Source organism: Macaca nemestrina, chromosome 14 (assembly GCF_043159975.1).
Source record: "Macaca nemestrina isolate mMacNem1 chromosome 14, mMacNem.hap1, whole genome shotgun sequence".
In the NCBI taxonomy this organism is placed as follows: domain Eukaryota; kingdom Metazoa; phylum Chordata; class Mammalia; order Primates; family Cercopithecidae; genus Macaca; species Macaca nemestrina.
Genome location: NC_092138.1, coordinates 10315705 through 10339780, shown reverse-complemented (window position 1 = coordinate 10339780; position 24076 = coordinate 10315705). Strand labels below are relative to the sequence as shown.

General features: G+C 47.4%; 2 protein-coding genes and 1 long non-coding RNA gene across 10 annotated transcripts in view; 1 reads left to right on the top strand and 2 right to left on the bottom strand.

Annotated features, from left to right (window-relative positions):
* The window catches only part of LOC105498787 (double homeobox protein 1-like), a 112966-nt gene that overhangs the window by 49106 nt on the left and 39784 nt on the right, over positions 1-24076 (top strand). The window lies entirely within an intron of this gene.
* Positions 1678-9203, bottom strand: LOC139358090 (uncharacterized). Its single transcript, XR_011612352.1, has 2 exons — positions 3552-9203; positions 1678-1822 (listed from the first exon to the last, which is right to left on the bottom strand). It is a non-coding gene; the product is annotated as an uncharacterized lncRNA (long non-coding RNA).
* Positions 9469-17091, bottom strand: LOC105498788 (cyclin dependent kinase 20). 4 transcript variants are annotated; one of them, XM_011771127.3, is made up of 8 exons: positions 16679-17091; positions 16236-16349; positions 13450-13638; positions 13079-13200; positions 12871-12933; positions 12100-12223; positions 11500-11655; positions 9469-9962 (listed from the first exon to the last, which is right to left on the bottom strand). In XM_011771127.3, the coding sequence occupies exons 1-8, from the start codon at positions 16751-16753 to the stop codon at positions 9765-9767; spliced, it is 1041 nt and encodes a 346-aa protein (XP_011769429.1). In that variant the 5' UTR covers positions 16754-17091; the 3' UTR covers positions 9469-9764. The 4 variants fall into 4 exon arrangements, with proteins under 4 accessions (XP_011769429.1, XP_011769431.1, XP_011769432.1 ...); XM_011771129.3 differs by lacking the exon at positions 12871-12933 and having other exon boundaries at positions 16236-16383; positions 16674-17091; XM_071077588.1 differs by lacking the exons at positions 9469-9962; positions 12871-12933 and adding an exon at positions 9969-10476.

Genomic DNA, 24076 nt, shown 5'->3' with positions numbered 1-24076 from the left:
GCAGGATCAAGGGGGATGTGGTTAGGCTGTGGATTTTCTATGAGGGAGAAGGGGAAGGTAAAAGTGTCGAGGGGTTTCTTGGCTGTGTGCAGCCCTATCAGTGCTTCTGTGTCCCTGAAAACTGTAATTATGTTGTGGCCAGTGTGGTCATGGGCAGAGGTCGCAGCCTGTCTGTTGATGCAAATTTAAATGTGATCCCTCATTTGTTGTGAATTTAAATATTGTGTAGTTATGCCCTAGGGGGTACAGAGTTCATGCAATGTAATTAGGACTTGGGACAGCATCTTGGGTTTTTTTGTGTGTTTTTGCTTTTTGAGACAAGATTGCGCTCTGTCACCCAGGCTGGAGTGCAGTGGTGCAATCTCAGGTCACTGCAACCTCTGCGTCTTAGGCTGAAGCCATCCTCCCATCTAAGCCTCCTGAGTAACTAGGACTCATGCCACCATGCCTAATTTTTGTATATTTAGTAGAGATGAGGTTTCACCATGTTGCCCAAGCTGGTCTCAAACTCATGAGCTCAAGCAATCCACCCACCTTGGCCTCCCAAAGCGCTGGTATTACAGGCGTGAGCCACCATCTCTGGCTAGAGGCAGCATTTTGATGACTCAGGTCACCATTGTCATCTACATTGTTTCAGTAGCCCCTGTTTTAAAAGCTCATTTTATCTTTCTGTGATACCCACTACTGTTATTTTGTTATGTTACTTTGTAATACCCATTGTTGCATTTGCTTTGTAGTACAAGGAGAGTGTTGATCTGACTGTGTAACTTGTGGCACACCCAAAGGTTGTAAAAGCTGTTTTGTTAACCATTGTAACATTAGCAGAGGTTCCTGCCTCACATGGGTAAGCAAATGGATGGCCTGTGTAGATAACCATTAGCATATTCATTGGCTCCTGTCACTGTAGGGGGAGGCCTTTTGAAGTTGATTTGCCAGTTCTGATAATGGCTTTCCTGTGAATTTCTCCTCCCAGGCAGTGGGCCCAGTATCTAAATTTCTAGCAAGGTACAGTCCCTAATAATCTTGCATAAATGTCTCTCTGCTGCGTTGACTCCTCTGTTAATAATTCCTTTTGACCAGGCGCGGTGGCTCACGCCTGTAATCCCAGCACTTTGGGAGGCAGAGGCAGGTGGATCACTTGAGGTCAGCAGTTTGAGACCAGCCTGGCCAACATGGTGAAAACCTTGTCTCTACTAAAACTACTAAAATTAGCCAGAGTGGTGGCATGTGCCTGTAGTCCCAGCTACTTGGCAGGCTGAGGCACAAGAATTGCTTGAACCCAGGAGGCAGATGTTACAGTGAGCCCATATTGCACCACTGCAGTTCAGCCTGGCGACACTACAAGACTCCATCTCAAAGACAAATAAAAAATAATAATTCCTTTTTGGAACCCCATGATGCCCAAATGCCCTGACCTCTCCTCTTGCATGCCCACTGGAAGAGGGGAAGGGTAGCTCATCCCAAAACTCTAGGACTCTGCCTCCTTCAAGAGGCTTACCTGCCGGTATGCTATGGTTAGTTCACCAACTTTGGTGTTGTGTCATGCCTCTTCCATGTCTTGTCTGGTATGAGCCAAGGTACGGTGCACCAAGGTAGGCAGAATGGGAGCCAGTGTAAGTGTTAGTGCAGCATCTTGGCTCCTGAGTAAATATGAATTAACACCAGGCCAAACAGTAATTTTTCTCAGGCAAGGTTTAATGGTCTTCAGCTCAATCAAAGCAAGGGAGCAGTGCCCAGGAAAAGGACTCCAGTGCTACAGCCAAAAAGGCTCAGCTCTTGTCATTTTAAGGAAGGTGAGGCAGAGAAAGGAATGACGTAGAAGCTGTAGGAGTTTAAAAAAAAAAAGAGGAAAGAAACAAAAAATGGCTCAGCAGTCAAAGGCAGGTTTATTTTGGAGAATGAACATGAGAGGGACTTCTGGCTGATTTCAGTCAGGAGCACTCTCTCTTACAGACTAAGAGGATTTCAGTGTTTGGGGGCAAGAGAGCTTATCACAGGCTTGGAATGTTTCTGTGTGGAGTTGTTTATTGTGGGTTTGGAATGTCTCCGGTCGTGGGGGAGGTTATCTCGGGGCTGGCATGTCTCTGGTTGGGGAGGGGTTTATCTTAGGGGTTGGAATGTTTCTGGTTGGAGATGTCATTTGTGGTTTATGGTCATGCTGACCTTAGCTGATGCCCTTTGGATTTAGGCGGTTTCTGAACAAGGGGAATTTTAAAATGGTGGTGCTTGTCCAAGATGGTGATGCTCCTGCTCTGTCAGAAGCCTGTTTAGGCAAAGTTTTCTTTGTGCCTGTACAGTGGGGCATCATGCCCTAACATACACTGCATAATTAGAAAATGGCAGATAAGCCCCAATGTGGGCAGAGATTTTCATATTACATTGAGAGTATGAGGAAAACTCAGTGAAAGGTCAGTGCTGGAGTCCATCTTGTCTTCAGCCAACTGGATCTGGTTCAGTTCTCATAGAGAATGCCAGAGTTTTGTTTTAGTAACCTTGGAATATGGTCAGGTTCTTATCAGGAATGCTACAGTCCGGCTTTTAGCAACCTTGGGAGACATCACTTAAGGTGACAGTCAGTTTCTTCTATTTATGGTTAAGAATTCAGCCTGACCAGCTAAGTTAGGAGAGGCTTCCCTTCTGCTGTGTGACTTGGGTCAGCTTGTTAAGGAGGCAAGAAGGTAGGGGAGGTAATATGCCCGGACATGGGAGCCCCGTGAGCCTCAGTCTACAAAGACCAAGTCTTTTTCCTGTACTGTCTCATAATGATTATTTTCCCTACATCTTTTTACCCTGAATATCTTGGTCTTGTATTTTCCAGCTCTGATATTGCCCAAGTCCCAACCAAGTAGTTAGCTCATTAGCCATGAACCAGGAGTTTGTGAAGATATAAACCTTGGGAAAATGGCATATCTATTGCTAGGAGTAGTGCACATATGGAATGAGTGTCTGAATGGGGTTAAAGGGTATAGCTGTCCTTGGTCTGAGTTCCGTATGCCCTGTGCTGACTCATCAGTAATGAGAGGCTATTGGTTTTCTTGTTTTGAGGTTGCTGACCATCCTCCCTCCACTCCCCACTGAGCAGGAGGCAGAGGCATTTTCAGTGTTTTGGCAAGTTGACCTCAGTGGCAGGGTGTGTGGCTATTTTCTCATGGAATGTGACACTCCAGTAGGACTAAATGTGGGTGGATTCTGTAAATACCATTTCCACTGTAGTAAGGAGGTTTCTGTTGCTGATCCAATTTTATAGTGAGCTTTTTCCATTACCCAGGGCATAACAGGAATCTCGGTTCATAGGGTAAATTGGCTCTGCCCTAGTAAGGGCTTCAGTTTTGATAACTAAAAAGCAGAAAAGTTGTGGGTGACTGGATATGAAGAAATATGGGAGGAAGGGATGTATTGGTGCCAGAATCCCATTGTTGGTTGAATCCCTTTACTGATGTGGGCGGTTAGAGAGCTTCCAGGAGATTGTCTTTTGCCAAATTGGCAATAGTTTACCTCCCTGAGTTCTAGGTGTAGCCCAACACTTTAACAGGTCAGGAGGGGTCTTGTACCTTATGTGGGGCAACTGTCCATCCCCTGTCAGTGGGGTGCTTGCTCACAGCTGTGATGACCTGTGAAACAAAGTCTTGGTCAGGACCAGTGAGGAGGATGTCACTGATATGATGCCAAAGCTAAGTTTCTTGGGGGAAGTGTGGGGCAAGCATCTAGGTCCTCTTAGCAAAGTCCAGGTGTAAGTAAAGGCCTTTCACTGCAGTGCAGGCAGTCAGGTAAAGCTGTGCTGTTGACTCTCAAAGGTTAAGTCAGATTGTGGTTTGCTGTCATGAAAAAGTTTTAGTGAATAAAACATGTTAGCCAATTCTGTGCAGTAACTCTAAACCATTTGCCCATGTTGTTTTAAATATCATCCATTAAGGTGACAATATGTGGTAGAGATGCTTTAATGAAGAGAACAGCATTGTGTAGCTTTGTATCGTCTATAGTAAGTCCAGTCATCAGTAACAGCTTTAAGCACAGGCTTAAAGGAACTGAAAGGTGAGATGGTAGGAATCAGCACTTCTTCTTACCCAAGTCAGTCCTGACAGGCTGGCACCCTTCAGTGTCTTGTCTTAGCCAGCACAGTGATGTATCTGCCACCTCAACTGCATAGAGGAAGGCTAACCGGTTCCCACAGGGAACCCACCCACCAACAGTGTAAAAGCCTTAGGCTTGTTGCTGCTGACTGAAGAGGTCCATTCAATAATGGGAACAAGAACAGAAGTATTTTTTTAGCAAAATGGAACTAACTTTATTTATTTATTTAGAGACAGAGTCTTGCTCTGTCGCCCAGGCTGGAGTGCAGTGGCACAACTTCAGCTCACTGCAACCTCTGCCTCCCGGGTTCAAGCAATTCTCCTGCCTCAGCCTTCCGAGTAGCTGGGATTACAGGCACACACCACCACACCTGGCTAATTTTTGTATTTTTAGTAGAGACAAGGTTTTGCCACGTTGGCCAGGCTGGTCTCAAACTCCTGACCTCAGGTGATTCACCCACCTCAGCCTCCCAAAGTGTTGGGATTACAGGCGTCAGCCACCATGCCTAGCCCTAGGGACTAACTTTAATAGTTAAAAGGCTTATTAATCTTCCTTCCAAGCCTGTCACGTCCTTGAAGGGTCCCTTGAAAGCATGAGTGCTTCCTGGGATTAGGGAGATTTGAGCATCCACATCCAACAGAGCCAGGCTGTGGTGGTTATTTTTTGGAGCCCAAACCACAGTTAATGGAAAAGGGTGATTGTCTTTCAGGGGAACCTGATTCCGTGATCGCCAGATCCCTGTGTAGGGCGGGTACCTGCCACTGGTGGAGATCGGGGCAGGCACCGAAGGCGGGGATGGCTTGAAGGAGATACCATAATCTGACCCTAGTAAGAACTGTAACTGCCCCACGGGTTTCCCAGAGATCATCCAATTTGGGACCCCCTTGTCCCTTAGGTTCTAGTATAACCTCTTTTGTTCATCGTGGCAGAAGCATGGTTGTAGGTGGTTGGTTTGGCTTGCGGGAGGGAAGCAGCCTTGTGGTCGATGGCAATTTTGAAGTCAGGCCCAGATAGGGAAAGAATAAGACCCTGAGATGTGGGATTAGGACATTTGAGTGGGCGATCAGAGAATTTTGACCTCCCCGCTCAGATTTCCTGAGGCCTCCTGATGGCCTTACACGAAGTATATGGGAACCTTGGCTCCGTATGACCCCAGGCCCTACTATAGCTTTTGCAAGGGGGAGGCGGGTCGGGCAGCATGGGCTGTGCCACCGTCTTCTCCCACCTGCTCCAGGGTGTCTGATGCTTCTTGCAGACAACTCTGGGTGCCCCAAGAACAGGTGAGTCATAATGATAAACAATTTATCGTCTTTTAACCAATATGTGGGGGTATGGGTGGGCATGAGGCCAAGGTAGCATCCCTTGTCCTCGGGAGGGAAGCTTGAATGGTGAACCCAGACTGAGGACTCTGGTCCCCACCTTGGAGCCTCCTTGCTTTGAGTAAGGCCACATTTCATGAGTTTTGGGGACCATGACCTGCCAAGGATGGCAGATAGAGGGACCCAGTCTCCTGGGCCCAGGCCTGCCCAGTTTCCTCCAGTCCTACCACCTGGAGCAGGAGGGCCCAGCACCACACTTGGCCTCAGGGCTCTTTCTCATGGGTGACCAGGTGACCACTCAGGTCCTGGAGCCTGGCCATCCCTGCCTCCTTGTATGCCTACTCCTGCAGCCTCATTGCCAAGGTGACTGGTTGCTATTTGGGCCCCCTAAGGTCACCGACTTGGTCTTTTGGGGTTTGCACAGGTCCCAAGTAGCCAGGCACTGCTCTGAGAGGGCTCGCCCTGCCTTGGGCTAGATTTCAGTACTGGTCAGAGCCACAAGTGGCTCAGTCCCTTTGGTGATCACCTTGGCTGCTGGGGGCCCCAGGCTCGGGTTGAGGCCAGATCAGATGCCTCTGGGGCTGGACCTTGTGCCGTGTTAGGGGGCTCTGTCCCACAGGAGGTCAGCATGAGGACACAAGACATCCTGCTGGCTAGCCAGAGCTATGAGGATGCCACACACCCCCTTCCCTCCAGAGGCCTCCAAGTAGCCATCTTCCCAGTGGACGGTGGTTCCAGCTGGCTGAGGGGCCATCCCGGGCTTCCAGGCAGCTTGCAGGGCAGGCTGCTGTCCTAGCTCCTTCCAGACCACGCAGGTCAGTGAAACTGACAGGGATAGGACACGGGCCACTGTGAAGGGAGGTGTCTTGAGCTCTTCCTGTGGGTCTTCAGAAGGCTGGGCACAGGTTGATGATGGGCCCCAATGGGGTTGCAAGGCCAGTCTGCCCATGGCCTTGGAGGTAGCCAGGACAGATGTTGAAGGGATGGGGGCCCAGCATTCTTGCCCAAAGCAGTACTGTGGGAACCAGGGGCCCTGACATCAGGGTCTCTGGGGAGGTTTGAGACTGAATCCCATTGCAGTAACCACCAAACAACTGATGGTCTGCCCTGGGCTGGGGACAGGCTGGCCAGACCCTGAGCTCCTGTGGCCCCCAGAGAAAAGCCTGTGGCCCCAGGCTCTTTGGAGACCCTTATGCCACTAGGGGCCTCAGCCTTGGGAAGAGCCTGGCCAGGCAAGGGTCAGGGAGGACCACACTCCTGTTGTGTGGGGGCTACCCTTATGGGGAGGCGTGGTCTCACTCTTTGTCACCCAGGCTGAGTGCAGTGGCGTGATCACGGCTCACTGCTGCCTTAAGCGATCCTCCTACCTCAGCCTCTCATGTAGCTGGCACTACAGGCGCATGCCACCACACTTGGCTAATTTTGTTTTGTGGAGACGATGTCTTGCCACATTGGCCGAGGCTAGTCTCAAACTCCTGAACTTAAGCAATCCTCCCACCTCAGCCTCCCAAAGTGTTGAGATTACAGGCATAAGCCATCACACCCAGCTGATTTTTCCTTCATTTTTGAAACACAAGAATAATTATATAATTTTCATTTTTCTAATGTCCTTGTTGAATTTTAGTATCAAGACTATTGCTGGTGTCACAAAATAAGCTGAGTAGGCTTACTCCTGTATTCTCTGGAATCGTGACACTTTATTAAGTGATTGGTAGAATTTAGTAGTGAAGCTATCTGGGCCTGGAGATTACATAATGAAAATATTTTAATTTGGAGGTTCAATTCCTTTTTAACAGTTTTAAGACACTTCAGGGGTTTTTGATTATTGCAAGTTGAATTTTTCTATGGATTTGTCAATTTTACCAAAATTTCGCATGTATAAAGTTACTTCTAATAGCCTTAGTCTTTTGAATCCTATTCATTTCTAATATTGATAATATTTGAGACTATATTATTAGGTACATACAAATTTGGAAAATTTTACCAATGAACTGAATATAATTAGAACTGAATGTGTTTACCACTAGTAATGATTTTTGCCTTGAAATTGTATCTTATACTAAATAACAGCTCTTTGCCTTAAAATCTTTTTTTATTTTTTGAGACGAGAGTCTCACTCACACGATCTCGGCTCACTGCAACCTCTGTCTCCCAGGTTTAAGCGATTCTCCTGCCTCAGTCTCCCAAGTAGTTGGGATTACAGGCATGCACCACCACACCCAGCTAATATTTGTATTTTTACTAGAGATGGGATTTCACCATGTTGGCCAGGGTGGTCTTGAACTCCCAACCTCGGGTGATCTGCCCACCTCGGCCTCCCAAAGTGTTGGGATTACAGGCATGAGCCACTGCGCCTGGCCTCTATTATTTGGTATCAAATAACTACACCACATTTTCGGTTTCTGTATGCATAGTAAATCATTTTTTATCCTTTTAATTGCAAATGTTATATACATTTTAGAGTTCTCTTTGAAGTTCTCTTAGAAGCTTAAAGTCTGCAAAAGATGTGGCTGGAGAAATAAAAATAGGCCATATCATGAAAACATCAGACTTTACTGAAAGCCAAAAACAAGGGCTGAATATGTTTTCTCTCTCCACTGTGCTTGATGGCCAACATCTGTAGCAGTGTTAGTGACCCTCAGTGCTCACAGAAGAGTTTATCCACATGAAGCATAAAATAAACATTTTTAAAATAAAGGATGACTGGCGCTGGGCATGGTGGCTCACGCCTATAATCTCAGCACTTTGGGAGGCCCAGGCGGGCAGATCACGAGGTCAGGAGATCAAGACCATTCTGGCTAACACAGTGAAACCCTGTCTCTAGTAAAAATACAAAAATTAGCCAGGTGTGGTGGCACCCACCTGTAGTCTCAGCTACTCAGGAGGCTGAGGCAGGAAAATCACTTGAACCCAGGAGGCGGAGATTGCAGTGAGCCGAGGTCGCGCCATGCACTCCAGCCTGGGCGACAGAGCAAGGCTCCATCAAAAAATAAATAAAAATAAAAATAAAGGATGGCTAAGAATAAGTTTCTTTAGTCTGTTTTTATCCTTGAACCACAATCATACTCTTTATTATTATATAAACTTTTAAATATTGGTATCTGATACCATAAGTCCTTCCATCATTTCCTCTTATGCATCTGGTTCCACTTCCTTCTATGTGTTTTTTATAATCGCCTTATCAAATTATTATAAGGAAAAAACACTGGCTGGGATTATCTTGGGATTTATTAAATTTATAAATTAATTCCAGGAATGCTTGTTTCCTTATATACACAGCTGCTTGTGGCTCACACTCATCCTGAGGGAGTAGATGTTGGTAAACCAGCCTCATGTGCGGAGGCTCTCCTGCTGGATCCCCAACTGGAGCCATCCCTGGGCCTAGACTTCTGTCTCCCTCACTTGCAAATGAGTGCTCAGTCATGTGAAGCACACAGGAGGCCCTCAGGGCAAAAGTGGCTATGTCTGGTGCTACCTTCCCCGTGACCCCCAAAAACGAGGGCCATGAGACAGTGCCGCCTTAGCCATTTCCCTTGAGAGAAATGGAGGAGGAACAGACGTAAGGCAGAGCCACCTGAGGTTTTTAGAATCTATAATCTCACATACTGAACTAGTGTTTAATGGCTTTGAGAATAAAACTGGCCGGGCGCGGTGGCTCAAGCCTGTAATCCCAGCACTTTGGGAGGCCGAGGCGGGTGGATCACGAGGTCAGGAGATCAAGACCATCCTGGCTAACATGGTGAAACCCCGTCTCTACTAAAAATACAAAAAAACTAGCCGGGCATGGTGGCGGGCGCCTGTAGTCCCAGCTACTCGGAGGCTGAGGCAGGAGAATGGCGTGAACCTGGGAGGCGGAGCTTGCAGTGAGCCGAGATCGCGCCACTGCACTCCAGCCTGGGTGACACAGCGCAAGACTCCGTCTCAAAAAAAAAAAAAAAAAAAAAAAAAAGAGAATAAAACCAAACCAAATCTTCCTTCCACTTGAGTTTCCAACATAAGGACACCTTAACTCTCTGCACTTCTCCTTGACCAGGAGGCAGCACTCGGGGAAGCAGCACCAAGGCAGGCAGTGCCATTCTGCATAGGCAGGCCTTGACTGGCAGCAGAGCTCACTGTTCTGATGAGCACACAGAAGTTAAGGCTCACCAAGCACAGGCCGTCAATCTCCTCTGCTCAGCTGGATGTTCTCATGCTCTTGGCTGGGAACATGACCTCTGCTTTGAAACCAACTCTCACAAGGGCTAAGGGGCAGGGTGTGGTGTGGGCCCAGTGTGGGCATGGGGAGGCCTTGGAGGATGGAACCAGGCAGGTGGCAGAGGAACAGGTGGACTGAGTGGTCCTGAGGAGCAGGCAGACAGGATAAGGGCCAACTTCTCACCCCTCCGGGATGAAAGGCCGGATCAGCTCTGGGTTCAACAGCGACTCTTCAAGAGGCCGGTCCACGTGGAAGTCATGGATGTGGGGGGGCCCTGGATGGGCCTTGGGGGCAGGTCCCCCTAGACGTTGAGGAATCGGCAGCTCAGATGGATGGGCAGGCAGGGGAGCTGTGAAGAAGTACTGATGGAGGAGAGCCTGAGGGTGGCAAGTAAAGAACAAGCAGAAGGAAACTAGTCACCTCCCTGTCCCCACCTCAGGCAGATGTTCCTTCATCTATGCATTCAGCTGACTCAGTGTGTCTGGGTGTTTCCTGAGCATCTACTATGTCTGAAGCACTGTTCCAGAAGCTGGGGACATAGCCATTAATAAAACAGACAAAAGCTCTGTTTTTCTGACATAGGTGGGGGTGGGGGGTAATAAACAAGATGAAGTAAAATACACAGTATGTCAGATAACGATTAGTGCAGTGGAAAAGAGAAAGCAAGACAGAGTAATGAGGAATCCTGGAGAGAGGTTGCAGATCTGAAGAGTCATGAGGGAAGGCCATCTGAGAGGTGACATTTAAGCCAAGACTTGAGACATAAGCAAAAGGGACATGAGGCTCCAGGGCAGGGACAAAAGTGTACAGACCCCTGGGGCTGGAAAGGAGTGAGCACAGGGCACAAGAGCAGGCAGCGTCATAAGGCGACGGCACCCAAGCATATGACATCTGTGGGCCACGGAAAGGACCCTGGCTTTTCCTCTGAGATGGAGCCACAGGAGGGCCCTGGCAGAGAAGGAATGTGTCCTGTTCTACTTGGATAAAGTTACTCTCTCTGCCAGGTGGAGAAGCGATTACATGGGATGAGGGGAGACCCAGATTCTGGGAGGTAATCCAAGAGATAAGGGTCACACGGCTTGGGTACACTGTGGACACAGAGCCCACAGGAGCTGCTGACACTGGAGACCGAGAGGGTGTATGTGAACACATGCTGCTGGTGTTGAGTGCAGGGAGGGGACAGGGACTCCTGAGAGAGACACCCTGACACGTGTCAGCCCATGCTCCTATGGTCCTCATCGTCCTCCCAGGCCTTCCAGCCATAACCAGCCTTCCTGGGTCCTCTCCTCCAGGCCGCTGCACACCCTTTCTCCCCTCAGTGAACACCTCCTCAAACATCTCGTGCTTAAACCTGCCCTCCACCAGGAAGCTTTGCTTGAGCCCACAGTCGGCCTCGCCTCTCTCCTGGGGCTCCCACACCTGGAGAACATGACCTCTTGTGACCATCTGGGCCTGGAGCTACCTCACCACCAGAAGTACCCTGTGGAGGCAGGTCTGATTGTTTACCCTCTGGGTGGGGCCCAGGACAATCCCTGCACGTGCCAGATGTGCAGAAAATACTTGCTAATGGAATAAAGGAATGAGTCCCCAGTGACTCTCTTACTGTATCTGCCACAGGGTCGGGGCAGCCCAGAAGCCAGCACCCTGGACATGCGCTCTCCTGTGAGTTGGGCATGCCCCTCTTGTGGGCCACCCTCAGGGGAAGTCTGGGGATGTCCAGTGAGGTCTACTCATGACAGGCACACCTGCTCCAAGGCCCCTGTCCCCTGGGTTCCAGATGCCTGGTGCTGGTCCACGCCCATCACAGGTTCTGAGGGTCACTGACTTGATGGGGTCACGTGGCTACCAAGTACAAAGTACCAGGGCAATGGGGAGGGGAGCTGAAGGAGCAGAGACCATGGCCTCTGGCCCTACCTTGGAAGCTGCGATGCGCTGGCGAGGAGGGTAGAGGAGGAACTGACCCAGCAGATCCAATGCCTGGGGAGAGGCGTCGGGCAGTACCTCCTCCAGGGGCATGGGCGCCTGCTCCTTAAAGGAGATCTTGTTGTAGTCCGGCAGCTCAGTGAGCTCCTGGGCCAGGGAGAAGGAACAGGGTATAATGAGAGTAGTCCCCGACCCTTACCATGCCCTCTGCTGTTAGCTCTCAGCCCCTAACACACTCTCACATGGGGGGTGCTCTCCCACCCATGTGTTTCCCCGACCCATCATTCATTCACTCACCCACCCCTATATTCCTTCATCCATCCCCTTGCCCTCTGAGATGACAGCTCTGTGCAGAGCTTGCTAAGACACTGCACATGTGTGTACTGGGGTGAAAGGGACAAAGGACAGGACCTACCCCAACCTGCATGACAGCAGGAGGAGGAACCCCTGAGTTGGGCCCGGACAGTGGTGCCTGTCCATCAAGGGGGGTTGGGGCCAGGAGAGAGAAGGTTCAGGGGAGGGAGTAGTTACTTGCTCTTGGGAGTGGAGTAAACCTGCCCCACACCCACCTCACCAAGGGCCCCTACAAACCGGCCAGACTTGAGGGTTTGGTGTGCCCAAGATGCGAAGCACATAGCAAAGCTGTTCAATGTCGTTCTCGCCCGGGAAAAGGGGGGACCCATTCAACAGCTCCCCCATGATGCAGCCGACGGCCCTGTGAACACAGAGCCCCAAGCAGCTCAGAGATCTCCCACCATGGACCACAGACCCACCCACAGAGCAGCTCTAACACTGCACTCCAGGGCAAGGCCCCACAAGCCAGCCCTGGAGCCTCACGTCCAGAGGCCCAGTCCCTGAACCCTCAAAGCCCTCAACCCTGTAACCCAGAGCAAAGCCCCAGCTGTTCCAAGACTTCTCAGAGACTCCTGCTCTAGGACGCTTCTGGGTCAGACCTGCAAACCTGCCCCAAATCTCAGAACCATGGGCATTGCCAACTATCTTCTTCCTGCAAAAAAAGCTCAGAGCTTTCATGTCCAAGGACACGGGCCTCTGACCAGCTCAGAAATACCATATTCTGGGATCTAGCTCCAGCACATACCAGCTCAGACCACCTCCCCACCTAGCCCAGAAAGCTTCCCACCTGGGGCCACCATTCTCATCCCACCTGGCCCCCACCCAGCTCGAAAACATCATAGTGAGGAACCCCAACCCCAAAGTGCTCAGAATACCCCAATGGGGAAAACACCCTTAAGGGAGCCTAAACTCCCACCAGGGAAAAGACCACCAAACAGCTCAGAGACCTCAGAGCCTAGCAGAAATCCATGAGCCATGTTACCCTTTGACCACCCATGGGGGTCTCACCACAGATCGACGCCCTGGTCATACTGGCGGGCACCATACAGGAGCTCAGGGGCTCGGTACCACCTGCAAGGAAGAGGGCTGGTAGGCACTGGGCTGAGAAAAGGATGCCTGGGGAGGTGACCCCAGCCCCATGAGCAATGTCTAGAGAAAAGGCCCAGAAGCATCTCTTCCCCATGGAGAGGACTGGAAGGGATCTGGCCCTCCCTACCTGGTGGCCACCTGGTGTGTGTAGAGGCGGCTGCTGTCTGGGGAAAAGACTCGGGCCAGGCCAAAGTCCGCTATCTTGAGCTGGCCTGAGGCGCTGATGAGCAGGTTGGCAGGTTTCAGGTCCTGGGAGTACCAAAAGAAGCATCAGTCCCTCCAAATCCCCCATAGGACCTTGGGACAGGTGGGCTTGGCAGTCTAACCACCCAGGTCAGCCCTGGTCCCCGCCTCCTCCAGGGCCATGCCCTGGCTGCTTACCTGGAGGCCTTGACCAGCTCTGTCCCAACTTCTTATCACACTTTTTACAAGGGCTACCCCCATCCCCAAGCCAAGTGAGCTCCCCAGACCCCATGTCCGGCCTATGCTGAGACTGACCCGATGCACAATGTTGTTGGCATGGCAGAAGGCGACGCCCTTGAGCAGCATCTGCAGGTAGCTCTTGACCTGTGCCTGGGCTAGTGGCCTCTGGGCATGGCGCACCACCTCGGCCAGGTCTGACAGCATGAACTCAAAGGCCAGCACAAAGCCTGCACCGTGTGGGAACACAGCCTTCAGCTGCACCACCTGTGGGCAGGACATCCTGTTAGCCCCCAGACTCAAGTCACCAGACCCTCTCTGTGACCCTGAGACCCCAGTCCATGCCCTGACAGAGGACCCTGTATCCAAAAAGAAAGCGAAGAAGGTGACATGGACCTGAGCTAAGAATCAGAGCTCCGTGCTCATGATTTGCTCTGCTCTCCTGAGATAAGGTGGGCCCCCACTCTAATTCTCCATGAACACTAAAAGAAAAGGTCTAAAAAAGGTCATTTAGTGGCACCATCTGGTCCGCCCACCCAGCCCACCTGCCTGAAAAATCATCTGGATGGTCGCACATGAAATGGTCACACAGGTCTCCTCCTGTTTCCTCTAGAGCCATTGAATCCCAGCACCAAGGAAAGGACACCAGGAATCCCACCTTTCCCAGTGCTGGGACAGCTACAGACACATCACAAACACTGAGGCCACCACTGTCAGAGGAGCCAGGCTACACAGAGCAGTGAGCTGAAAGACAGGACTCTTAATGAGCTCACAGCGCAGAGAACAATTTAACAAATAAATGAACAAATGGGATATATTCAGATTCTGTAAGTACAGGAACCAAAATACAAGGGGGCCGAGCGTGCCATCTCATGCCTGTAATCCCAGCACTTTGGGAGGCCAAGGTAGGCAGATGGCTTGAACCGAGGTGTTTGAGACCAGCCTGGGCAACATGGTGAAACCTTGTCTCTACAAAAAATTAGCCAGGCGTGGTGGCACATGCCTGTAGTCCTAGCTACTTGGCAGGCTGAGGTGGGAGGATCACCTGAGCCCAGAAGGTTGAGACTACAGGGAGCCAAAATCACACTTCTACCCTCCAGCCTGGGTGACAGAGTGAGACCCTGTATCCAAAAAAAAATCAACAGAAATATAAGAGGATAGTGTGACTCTGTGAGTGGAGAAAAGGATACTTCTTTATTTAGGTGAGTGGGGCTAGATGAAGACCCAGTTTTTGGGGATCTGGGGTGAAGCTCTGAGCAGGAGGAAAAGCAAGTGCAAGGCCCTAACGCCAGCGAGGCTAGAGGGATGTGAGAACATGAGGTCGTTTAAGGGAAGGATGTGTCTGCCCTGTTCTGTGCTCCTGGACCCTAGGTAGGTGCTGGTCACTGGAGCGATGCCTAAGAAGCTGTGTCGAATGAGAGAAAAGGGAGAGGCCAGCTGGAGGTGGGCACATGGTGATAGTGCTCTAAGTGTGAAGAGAAGCCACCAGGGCTCTTTATGCAGGGGAGCCGATGACTTACACTTTTGACAAAGCCCTCCGGACTGTGGCTACGGAGAGCAGTGGGGAGGCTGCCGCTGTCATTCTGATGAGTGGTGATGACGACTTGGGCAAGGAGCAAATCTAGAGTATGTTTTAAAGTTAGAACCTTCAGAATTGCTGACCAACTGGATGCAGGGACCATATCATCAGCTTCCTTATGAATCTCTCTCCACCCATCCCACACATGTCTGTCTGGAAGCCCTTTTATCTTCCTCAAAAAATCAAAATGGCCTGATTGCTGTCTTCTGATTTTTCAGGTAGTACACAACCATTTAACAGATCAAAACGCATGCACACATTCAGGTAAGACATAAAATCCGAAAGAAGAAAAAGAACAAAAGAAAAATCCTGCAGTCAATCTTACAGTGTATTCTACCAGACTTTACAACAGATATGGCACACACAAATACACATTCACATATATATTTCCAAACAAAACTCAGATGACACAAAATTTTGTAACATGCTTTTGTCATCCAATATATCATGAATATCTCCAGGGAACAGCACAGGTAACTCAGAGGATCACAGAGACCCAACCCTGTTACTCTCCAGGGAGTCAAATACATTCTCTATTTCGACATGGATGAGGGAGAGCACCAAAGAGTAATGACGCTAGGGGTGAAAGATGCCCCTCTTCCTGTTCCAGTAGCCCCTCCAGGTACCCTATCACAGCATGAACCACACTAGGTGGGCCCTGTTGCCTCTGTCTCTTGTTAACACATTTTAGTCCTCAGGAGCTGGGTTGGAGCTGGTTCCTCTGTATCACCAGTGCCCAACACAGGGTAGAGCCTGCGGGAGATCCCAAGGGAAGAATGTCTGGACTCTAAATTAAACCTGGGCCAAACCCTCTACTGACTAACGGAGGGCCCATGAGCTGGTGACATAACTGACATAACCTCCTCCTCTCACCTGAGAAACAGATCCTGAAACCTGCCTTGTACAGTAGTAAAGAGGTCTCAAAATGACAATGTGTATAATGCCTGCAGAACACATCGGGAGCTCAATAGGTGCTAGTTACATTACAAATCACTACATGTTTTGAGAAAAAAATAAGTCGGTGAATGAATGAATACATTAAGAAATAAGTAGGTAAATGAGAGTGAATGTGCGAGAAATGAAAGAATGAAGTAAATGAAGGTGAACAAGTGGACAAAAAAGGGCAAAAAGGGGTAAGGAGGCAGATGAATGAGCAGTGTGTGTGAGTGACAGAGGGAGGAAAACCCTGAAAGCTGGTGAAGGCGTAGCTGGAAAAATGAAGGCACGAGGAAGTGGGAACGAACAACGGAGGGTGAGAATACGATGCCCCCCCTCCCCTACTCACATACTGATTGTCCTCCATCTCCTGCAGAGCCTTAATCTCCCGCAGGGCCTGGTTAGGGATGCCATCCTCCAACCGCCTTAGGGCCACCTTCTTGAGGGCAACTATCTCGCCAGTCTGCAGGATAGAAGGCAGACACTGCCAGCCCACCCTCGGCCGGGAAAGAGATGAAGGTGGGTAGGGGGAGGGTGGTTGCGAGAGAGAGACGCGCCCCCGCCCGGCCAGAGGCCCTCCTCTGGGGTCTAGGACTAGCCTGAGACCCAGGCGCTGGGGTAGGGGACCAAGCCAGCTGTGCGGAGGGAAGCGCAACGGCCCAAAATAGGTTTAGAATATGAGGTTTTTAAAACTGTACTGGATGTAAAAAGGGAACCGAAACAGCTTAGAGCGTTAGCCGGAGGGTGGCGGGGGACACCCCTGCCAGGCTGCCTGCCGCGGTCCGGCCTCACCTCCACGTGCTTGGCCTTGAAGACGATGCCGTGGGCGCCCTCCCCGATGCGGCCCAGGATGCAGTACTGGTCCATCCCGGTGCAGTCGGTGGGCCTGGGCCCCTGGGCCCCTGGGCCCCTGTAACCCTAAGCTTCCAAATCCCACTTCTCCGCCCCACACCGCTCTGAGCACGCACGCTGTTGCCTAGCAACAGCGCGGCAGCTGACCACCGGGGCGGGTCCTGTGGGATAAGTCCCCAGGAGAACGGAAGCTGCGTCGAGTCAGGGGAGACAGCTCCGGGCTCCACTGCGCCTTTTCCTCGCCTTCCGCTGTCACGCAGGAGCAAGCTTAATCCCGCATAAAAAACCCACGCGCAGAGAGCGTGCCCGCAGCAGGGCCCACGGAGCAATGGCGGCTGGCACCTCCTATCTGCCCCGCCTCTGCGTCACGTGACTAGCTGCGCCGGAGGACGGAGCCGGGAAGGGCGGGCTCCTTCCCCGGGCAGGCCGGAAGCTCCGCGCCTGTAAGTAGAGGTTCCGGCTTCGACCACGCGCAGGTTCTGTTTTCTGGCTCTGAGACCCAGGCACAATGATGAAGACAGACAGGCCCCGAGCTGCGTTGTGGAAAGAGGGTCTGTTGGGCCTCTTGTCTTAAAATGTCAGTTGGCTACGTGCACCCACAGGTTTTTAAAAGGGCATACTCTGAAGGCCGGGCATGGAGGCTCACGCCTGTAATCCCAGCACTTGGGGAGGCCGAGGTGGGCGGATCATCAGGTCCAGAGTTCGAGACCAGCCTGACCAACATGGTGAAACCCCATCTCTATTAAAAATACAAAAAAATTAGCCGGATGTGGTGGTGTGTGCCTGTAATCCTAGCTACTCAGGAGGCTGAGGCAGGAGAATGGCTTGAACCCGGGAGGCAGAGGTTACAGTGAGCCAAGATGGCGCCACGGTACTCCAGCCTGGGTGTCAGAGTGAGATTCTGTCTCAAAAGATAAAAATAAAAATAAAAGGGCGTACTCTGACCCAGACAGGACAGAATAGGCCTTAAACTTCTGAAAGGATGCTCAACTTCACGTACAATAAACAAATGTAAACTAAAGTTACAGCTTTCCACATATTGGATGGCTAAAGATCTCAGGTCTAATAGTTCATTGACCAAGCTACGGGGAAACAAGCACTTTCATACATTGCTGGTGGCAGCATAATTTGACTATGTTGATCCAAATCACAAATGCATAGACCCTCAGATTCAGCAAAGCCACTTCTAGTAATTTCTCTAATAGACACGTTTTACACGTGTGAAATGACAAGTACAAAGTTACTCCATTGCAACGTCGTTTCAACAGCAAACTATTGGAAACCACAGATGTTCATCATTGTGGTGCATCCTTCAAATGAAATATGTGTCTTTTTATGTACAGCAATGGGAAGATTTCTAAAACAGGTTGTTAAAAGAAAAAGGCAAGATGCAAGATAGAATGTATAGAGTACCACTGAATGTATAGAGTATCATTTAATAAATGGTGCTGGGAAAACTGGCTAGCCATATATAGAAAGCTGAAACTGGATCCCTTCCTTACACCTTATACAAAAATTAATTCAAGATGGATTAAAGGCTTAAATGTTAGACCTAATACCATAAAAACCCTAGAAGAAAATCTAGGTAGTACCATTCAGGACATAGGCATGGGCAAGGACTTCATGTCTAAAACACCAAAAGCAATGGCAACAAAAGCCAAAATTGGCAAATGGGATCTAATTACACTAAAGAGCTTCTGCACAGCAAAGGAAACTACCACCAGAGTGAACAGGCAACCTACAGAATGGGAGAAGATTTTTGCAAGCTACTCATCTGACAAAGGGCTAACATCCAGATTCTGCAAAGAACTTAAACAAGTATACAAGAAAAAATCAAACAACCCCATCAAAAAGTGGGCAAAGGGTATGAACAGATACTTCTCAAAAAAGACATTTATGCAGCCAACAGACATATGAAAAAAATGCTCATCTTCACTGGCCATTGGAGAAATGCAAATCAAAACCACAATGAGATACTATCTCACACCAGTTAGAATGGCAATCATTAGAAAGAAACAATAGGTGCTGGAGAGGATGTGGAGAAAAAGGAACACTTTTACACTGTTGGTGGGATTGTAAACTAGTTCAACCAATTTGGAAGACTGTGGCGATTCCTCAAGGATCTAGAACTAGAAATACCATTTGACCCAGCCATCCCATTACTGGGTATATACCCAAAGGATTATAAATCATGCTGCTATAAAGACACATGCACACGTATGTTTATTGCAGCACTATTCACAATAGCAAAGACTTGGAACCAACCCAAATGTCCATCAATGATACACTGGATTAAGAAAATGTGGCACATATACACCATGGAATACTGTGCAGGCATAAAAACGGATGAATTCATGTCCTTTGTAGGGACATGGATGAAGCTGGAAACCATCATTCTGAGCAAACTATCACAAGGACCGAAAACCAAACACTGCGTGTTCTCACTCATAGTTGGGAATTGAACGATGAGAACACTTGGACACAGGATGGGGAACATCACACACCAGGGCCTGTTGTGGGGTGGGAGGACGGGGGAGGGATAGCATTAGGAGATATACCTAATGTAAATGACAAGTTAATGGGTGCAGCACACCAACATGGCATATGTATATATATGTAACAAACCTGCACGTTGTGCACATGTACCCTAGAACTTAAAGTATAATAATAATTTAAAAAAAAGCAGAAAATGAAAACTCTAATCAAAAGAATGCTAGAGTGGTTACATTATTAGAAAATAAAGTGGACTTCAGAGCAAAGAGAATTACCAGAATCAAAGCAGGACATTATCATGATAAAAGGATCAATTCACTAAGAAAATATAATCAAAAATGTGGATGCACTAAACAAAAAAAATGAAAGAAGAAGTAGACGCATCCTCAGTTGTAGTCAGGCACTTTAACACTCTTCACAGTAATTGACAGAATCACCAGACAGAAAATCAGCAACGGTGTAGAGGAACTGAACAGCACCATCAACCAGGTAACTACAGGGTTTTCTGTAGATGGAGACAAGCTGGTTGTAAAATTTACATGGAAAAGCAAAGGCACTAGAATAGCTATTTTTTTTTAAAGTTTTGAAGGTAAAGAATAAAGTTGGAGGAATCACCCTACCCAATTTTAATAGGTTTTATATAAGCTACTGTAATCAAGATAGCATGATATGGCAAAGGGCAGATATACAAATAGATGAAAGGGAATCGAGTCCAGGAATAGACTAACACTAGTATGGCCAACTGTTTGTTAGTTTTCAATTGACATAGAATTCACATACTATAAAATTCCCCCTTATAAAGTGTGTGATTAAATGTTTTTAGCATATTTACAGTGTTTTTGTTATATACATAAGATTGCAACCATCATCACTATTTAATCCGGATAGTTCGTCACCCTCCAAAAAGAGCCGACACCCATCAGCAATCACTATACATTCCTCCGTTCCCCCAGTCCTTGACAACTGCTAATCTACTTTCTGTCCCTATGGAATTGCCTCTTCTGAACATTTTATATAAATGGAATCATACAATAAGTCACCTTTTGTGCCTACCTTCTTTCACTTAGCATAATATTTTCAAGGTTTATTCATGTTGAAATGTATATCAGTACTTCTTTTTATGGTTGAATAATGTTCCATTGTATAAATATAGCATATCCTTTATTTATTTATTTATTTATTTATTTATTTGGAGATAGTACCCCTCTGTTGCCCAGGCTGCAGTTCAGTGGCATGACCATTGCTCACTGTAACTTTGAACTCTTGGGCTCAAGAGACCCTCCTGCCTCAGCCTCCTGAATGTCTAGGACTACAGGTACACACCACTATACCTGGCTAATTTGTTTTAAAATTTTTGTGGAGATGGGGTGTTGCTGTGTTGCCCAGGCTGCATATCCTGTTTATATATTAATCAGTGATGGACATTTGGAGTGTTTCCATTTTGGCTATGATAAATAGTGCTGCTATGAACATTTATGTGCAATTTTTGTGTGAACTTATGTTTTCACTTTTCTTCAGTGTCTGCATAGGATTGGAATTGCTGAGTCACATGGTAACTTTTTGAGGAACTTCCACACTGTTCAAAGTGGCTATACCATTTTACATTCCCAACCAGCAATGTATGAGAGTTCCAATTTTTTCACATCCTCATCAACACTTGTTATTGTCTTTTTTATTCCAAACATCCTAGTGGGTGTAAAGTGGTATCTCATTGTGGTTTTGATTTTCATTTCCTTGATAATCAGTGAGGTTGAACCTCTTTACTTTCATTAGAGATATTTGTAGTTTATCATTGACTTATATAACAATAGAGTTATGTATTCTAGTTGTTAGTTCCTTATCACAGGGGTCCCCAGACCCCAGGGTCACAGACTGGCACTGGTCTGTGGCATAGCAGGAGGTGAGCAGCTGGCAAGCTCGCATTACCGCCTGAGCTTTGCCTCCTGTTGTATCAGCACCAGCATTAGATTCTCACAGAAGCGTGAACCCTATTGTGAAATGCGCTGTGAGGGATCTGGGTTATGAAATCTGAGGTGGAACAGTTTCATCCTGAAACCATCCCCCACCTTCCATCAGTGGAAAACTGTCGTCCACAAAACCAGTCCCTGGTGCCAAAAAGGTTGGGGACCACTGTCTTATCAGATATATGATTTTCAAATATTTCTCCTATTCTGGAGATTGTCTTTCATTTTCTTGGTAGTGTCATTTGAAGCATAAACATTTTTAATTTTTATGAAGTCCAATTTATCTATTTTTTGGAGGTTGCATGTGTTTTCGGTGTAATATCTAAGAAACCGTTGACTATCCCAAATCACAAAGATGTATGATTATATTTTCTTCTAAGATTTTTATAGCTTTAGCTCTTACATTTATGTCTTTGATTCATTTTTAGCTCATTTTTTTATATGGTGTGAGTGGGGGTCCAACTTATTCCTCTGGATGTAGGAATAACCAGTTGTTCAGCAGTATTTGTTGAAAATATTATTATTTTCCTTTGGCATTGTCTTGGAACCCTTGTCAAAAACCAGTTGTACATAATGTATAAGTTTATTTCTGGACTCTCAATTCTGTTCATATGGATATAGATCTATATGTCTATCCTTATGCCAGTACTACCTGATCTTGATTACTGAAGCTTTGTAGTAAGTTTTGAAATCAAGAAATGTGAATCCTTTAACTTTGTCTTCCTTTTTCAAGATTGTTTTAGCTATTCTGAGTTCCTTGGATTTAAAAAAAAAAAAAATTTTGTCCTTGGAAGACTTCAAAATTTTGATATAAATTTTAGGATTAGCTTCTCAACTTTTGCAACAAAAACAGCCAACTAAATTTTGTGAGGATTGTAGTGAATCTGTACATAATCTTACGATGAAAATACTAATCCCCATGAAGATAGGATGTCTTTCTACTTATTTAGATCTTGTTTAATTTGTTTCAGTGTTGTTTTGTAGTTTTTCCTATCATCACTCTTAAGTTCAGTCTTTCACAAAGTCTTTGGACATGGGCACAGTGCAGCCAAGTTCTTTGCTAAGGTGTAACAAGGGTGACCCTTCCTTCAGTTCCCAATAAGTTCCTCATTTCCATCTGAGACCTCGTCAGCCTGGCCTTCACTGTCCCTAATTTTATCAGCACTTTGGTCACAACCACTTAACCAGTCTCATAAAAGTTCCATACTTTCCCTTGTGCTCCACTCCTCAGTATTAATTTTCCGTATTAGTCCATTTTGCACCACTATAAAGGAATACCTGAAGCTAAGTAATTTATTTGTTTTTTATTTTTATTTTTACTTTTATTTTTCATTTTTGACACAGAGTCTCACTCCGTTGCCCAGGCTGGAGTGCAGTGGCACAATCTTAGCTCACAGCAACCTCGGTCTCCCAAGTTCAAGTGATTCTTGTGACTCAGGCACCTGAGTAACTGAGATTACAGGCATGTGCATCACACCCAGATAACTTTTTGGTATTTAAGTAGAGACAGGGTTTCACTGTGTTGGCCAGGCTGGTCTTGAACTCCTGACCTCAAGTGATCTACCCACCTCATCTTCCCAAAGTGCTCAGATTATAGGCCACAGCACCTGGCTGAGGCTGAGTAATTTATAAAGAAAATAAGTTTATTTGGTACACGGTTCTGCAGACTGTACAAGAAACATGGCATCAGCATTGGCTGAGCTTCTGTTGAGGGCCTCAGGAAACTTTTATTCATGGTAGAAGGCAAGGGAAGCTGGCATGTCATATGGGAGAGAGGGAGCATGAGAGAGAGGGGGAGATCCCAGACTCTTTAACAACCAGATCTGGCTCGAACTAATGGCACTAGAGCTCACTCATTAATGTGGGAGAATGCACCAAGCCATTAATGAGGGATCTGCCACCATGGCCCAAACACCTTGCACCAGGCCCCACCACTAACATTAGCAGTCACATTTCAATGTGAGATTTGGAGAAGACAAATATCAAAACTATCTCAACAAGTTGTTCTTCTTTTTAAGTTTATTCCTAAAAATGTATTCTTTTTAGGCTATTGTAAATGGAATTATTGTCTTAATTTTATTTTCAGATTGTTCACTATTAGTGTGTGAAAATCTAATTGATTTTCATATATTGATCTTGTATTCTGCCACATTGCCAGACTCATTTGTTAGCTTTAACAATTTTCATGTGAATTCCTGTTTTCTACATGCAAATTTGCATTATCTGCAAATGGAGACAGTTTTATTCCTTCTTTCTAATCTGTATGCCTTTTATTTCTTCTTCTTGTCTGACTGTCCTGACTAAAATTTTCAGTACAATGTGGAATAGAAATGGAAAAAGCAGGCATTTTTGTTTTGTTCCTTATATTAGCAGGAAGATTTTCAGCTTTTTTTTTTTTTTTTTTTAGACAGGATCGCTCTCTGTCACCCAGGCTGGAGTACAGTGGTATGATCATGGCTCACTGCAGCCTCAACTGCCTGGACCCAAGTGATTCTCCCACCTCAGCCTCCCAAGTAACTGGGACCGCAGGTGCACACCACCATGACCAGCTAGTGTTTAAAAATTATTATTTGTAAGATCAGGCACGGTGGCTCACGCTTGTAATCCTAGCACTTTGGGAGGCCAAGGCGAGTGGATCACTTGGTCAGGAGTTCAAGACCAGCGTGGCCAACACAGTGAAACCCTGTCTCTATTAAAAATACAAAAATTAGCTGGACGTTGTAGCAGGCACCTGTAATCCCAGGTATTCAGGAGGCTGAGGCAGGAGAATTGCTTAAACTCGGGAGGCAGAGGTTGCAGTGAGCCAAGATTGTGCCATTGCCCTCCAGCCTGGGTGATAAAGCTAGAATCTGTCTAAAAAAAAGAAATTGTTATTTGTAGA